This window comes from Gossypium hirsutum, chromosome D07 (genome assembly GCF_007990345.1).
Source record: "Gossypium hirsutum isolate 1008001.06 chromosome D07, Gossypium_hirsutum_v2.1, whole genome shotgun sequence".
Taxonomy (NCBI): domain Eukaryota; kingdom Viridiplantae; phylum Streptophyta; class Magnoliopsida; order Malvales; family Malvaceae; genus Gossypium; species Gossypium hirsutum.
The window spans coordinates 1,307,622-1,311,036 of record NC_053443.1 but is presented as its reverse complement, the minus strand read 5'-3'; the positions used below and the strand labels follow the sequence as shown (position 1 = coordinate 1,311,036).

The following is a 3,415-nucleotide window of genomic DNA, read 5'->3' as shown; positions in this document are numbered from 1 at the left end:
GTTTTCTTTTCTGCTTATGCCGCCTCCTTTATTTTAGGCATAATTTCTCCTTAAGTCCTCTTTTGTTCATTAATTAAGCCATTTAATCACTATTTCTTTAATTAGCAAGTTTTGCACCTTTTTCAATTTAGTTTTTTTTAGTTAACTAACTATCGAAACGTTAAAATTTTCTAACGAAACTTTAATACTACCTAAATGACACTCCGTAAATATTTATAAAAATATTTGCAGCTCAATTTATAAAATCAAGGTCTCGATACCTCGTTTTCAAAACCAATTAATCTAACAAATATTTCTAAAGCATAATTCACTAATTCATAAGCATTCCTAAATTCACAATCGACTCACAAACACTATATAATAAAATTTATGAGCTCACTTGTTAGATTTAGTGGTCTCGAACCATTGTTTCCGACACCACTGAAAATTGGGCTGTTACAACTCCTCTATCCTCCATACCCGATTTCGTGTAATTATGTACATAAACTTAGCATGTTTTATGCTTTTTATCATCATTTTATGCTACCTTCAATGTTTCATACTAGCATTATAAGGCATGTATTTAAGCATTTATTTATCTCATTACCACATAATTACGTATAATTAGTGCAAGTAAACAATTAAAACACAGTGTCACATGCACAGGATTTTATGTGAATTAACAGTCTAATTATTTAACACATTTACAAGTTCGCATGACATATAGGTTTACATGTACCTAGGGTTCGCATGACATATAGGCACGCATGCACCAAGGGTTCGCACATAGGCACGCATATACTTAGGGTTCGCATGTAGGCTTGCATGTTCCTAAGGTTCGCATATAGCCTCGTATAATTTTAAGGTTCACATATAGGCTCGCATAATCCTAGGGTTCGACTATAGGCTCGCATATAATATACACATGGTTTGCATATATTATTAGTAAGGTGCTCGCAAGTAATAGCATGTAAGAGGGTTTACATGTCACAATTATACAGGTTGGCTCGCATAAACAGGGGTTCACATGTCATAAGCAACTAGGGTTCGCATGTATGTTCTAAGAGCTCGCGTATTCAATCCTATATGGTTTTACATATGGGTTCGCTTAACAGGGGCTCACACGTACGGGTTCGCATGCAAAAAGGGGGGTTTGCATAAGGGACGCGTACTTAAGGGTTCGTGCACTGGGGGTTTCTTCCTAGGGTTCGCTTATGCTAGTTCTCTACTTCCTATGAAATTTAATTATACGCAATATTTAGGTTTAGATCCCACACTTGTTTTGAAGACTTTAAAAACCTTTTGTTTGGAGAAGAGATTGGAGATTTCTTGAAGGATGTTTTTGAAAATTTTCGACTCCTTTAGCTTTGAAAATTGATTTGGAAGAGAGAATTTTGAAGATGTTTTCTTGAAATTTTGCTTGGTAAATTGCAGGGCTTGTTTTGAAATTAGCTATTAATAAAACTTGTTTTTCCTAATTGAAATAGGTTTTACAAATTCATGTAGGTTTAGGACTTATTTTTAAAATAGGGACTAAATTGAAAATTTTGTTTTTGGGCTGGGTTGTTTTTAAAAAATTCGTTACTCTTGAGGCAAAAACAAGAAAATAAAATTATTTTGGTTGGATACGACTAAAACCTTGCCATTGAACCAACAAACTAATTTTTATTGATTTTCTATTATAAAATATAAAAGAATTATATGACATACTAATTCCCTTACCTTATTTTTAAAGAAAAATTGAGAAATCAAACTCAATTGTGTTGACTTAAAAACCACGCTAACTCAAATCAAATCAAAATTAATTTTTATTTTTCTGTAAAGATAATTTTTTATATTTAAAATATTACAATTAAATTAAAAATTATGTATAAAAATTATTTTTCAAAAAAAAAATCTTACGAGAGTTATTGGTAATTTTTATTTACTTGAAAAATATGTTTTTAAAAGTGTTTATTAAAAAGACTTTGAATATTACCAAATAAAACGTAGATTCCATAAAACAAAATTTATCTTTTTCAAAAACACAAATTTAAGATTAAATCAAATTAAAATTTACTATAAACGATTCCACAATAAAGGGCAAAGACGTAATTTCGTAGTGAAAAAGCCATCGCTGTTCTGTGAATTCCAAAACTGGCGTGTAAGTACTAAAGGTACTGACATATATGCCTAATCTGACAACCCAAATTTTCCCGCCATTTTTCTCCGCCACGTCCTACAAATACTCCACGTGGACATTCTCATTAGCCATCCGGCAACTCCCTCCACGTCATCTTGAATAATTTAAAACCGTCCAATCAGACGGCTGGTATTAAATATATCACATCAAATATCAAAAAATCAAACAATCCAGATCCTTCCTTCGCACGTCGTCGCTTAAATATATAAAACCGTTTTTTAGTTATTTTTTTCAACAAAAAACCCTTATGGAGAAAAAGAGAGCGACTGAGGAAGACACCGGCGACGAGTCTCCGGCGACTAAGCGGCGGAGAGAGGCACCGGAAACGGTTGAGTTCAACGGCTACGACGACGTTTTGCCGTGGTTATCGATGGAAGGTACTTGCAAGACTGATGCGATGAGTGAGTTATTCAAGCTCGTCGATGACTCCACGGAACTTGCTCCGTCTTCGACTTGTTCTCCGACGTCGTACTGTACGAAAGTCAAGTTCAGCGACAATCCGTACTCGTCGGCGTTGATTTTCCAGTCTTCATCCTCGTACGTCACCATAAACGGCAACGAAGAGAGTTGCGGTTCGTCGTTTTCGGACTCGGAGTCGAGCGTGATGGCGAGTGTGGACATGAGGGGGATCGTGAGCACTAATGTGAAGTTTGATAACGGTTTGGAAGAGATCAGAGGGTGGTTGGAAGCGGAAGAAGGAAGCGCGTGGGGTAAAAGCGAGGGAGAGTCGCGTGAGACATGGACGGTGGATTGGGAATGGGACGAAGAGCAGCTCGCCAGGTTTTTGGGTGAGGAATGCCTTTTTTGAAAAAAAAAAAAACCTTAGTGGAAATTTAAAAAATTAGTAATTTTACTGTTAATACTAAGTAGAAAAATGGGTAAATTAGGGTTTATAGAATTTGAAGAAATGAAAAAGCTTGCATTGAATTTGAAAATGGGTGTGTCTTAGAGATTTTCATTTCTTTTGTCTTTTACTACTCCTTAGTTTAACCCAAAATTAATATGATATATATTTTGGTTTCCAAGTTATCCACCATAATAATTCAATCAATTATAATTTTATATAGTAATAAAATGCTTAAAAATATATATATTATTTTAACTATCGATCTATAATATTCAAACTATATCAATTCAATTCAATCACACCATTGTTCTGAGAATATAATATCAAATTAAAATAAAGGATTAAAATTTTAATTTCAATATAACAAAGTGACTAAAATTAGAATTACACTTTATTTTGTAAAAAAG

At 33.8% G+C, this 3,415-nt stretch overlaps 1 protein-coding gene across 1 annotated transcript; it reads left to right on the top strand.

The window, feature by feature from the left end:
• Positions 1-2,324: 2,324 nt before the first annotated feature.
• LOC107932221 (uncharacterized) lies at positions 2,325-3,186 on the top strand. Its single transcript, XM_016864182.2, has one exon. The coding sequence runs from the start codon at positions 2,409-2,411 to the stop codon at positions 2,967-2,969; it is 561 nt and encodes a 186-aa protein (XP_016719671.1). The 5' UTR covers positions 2,325-2,408; the 3' UTR covers positions 2,970-3,186.
• Positions 3,187-3,415: the final 229 nt, after the last annotated feature.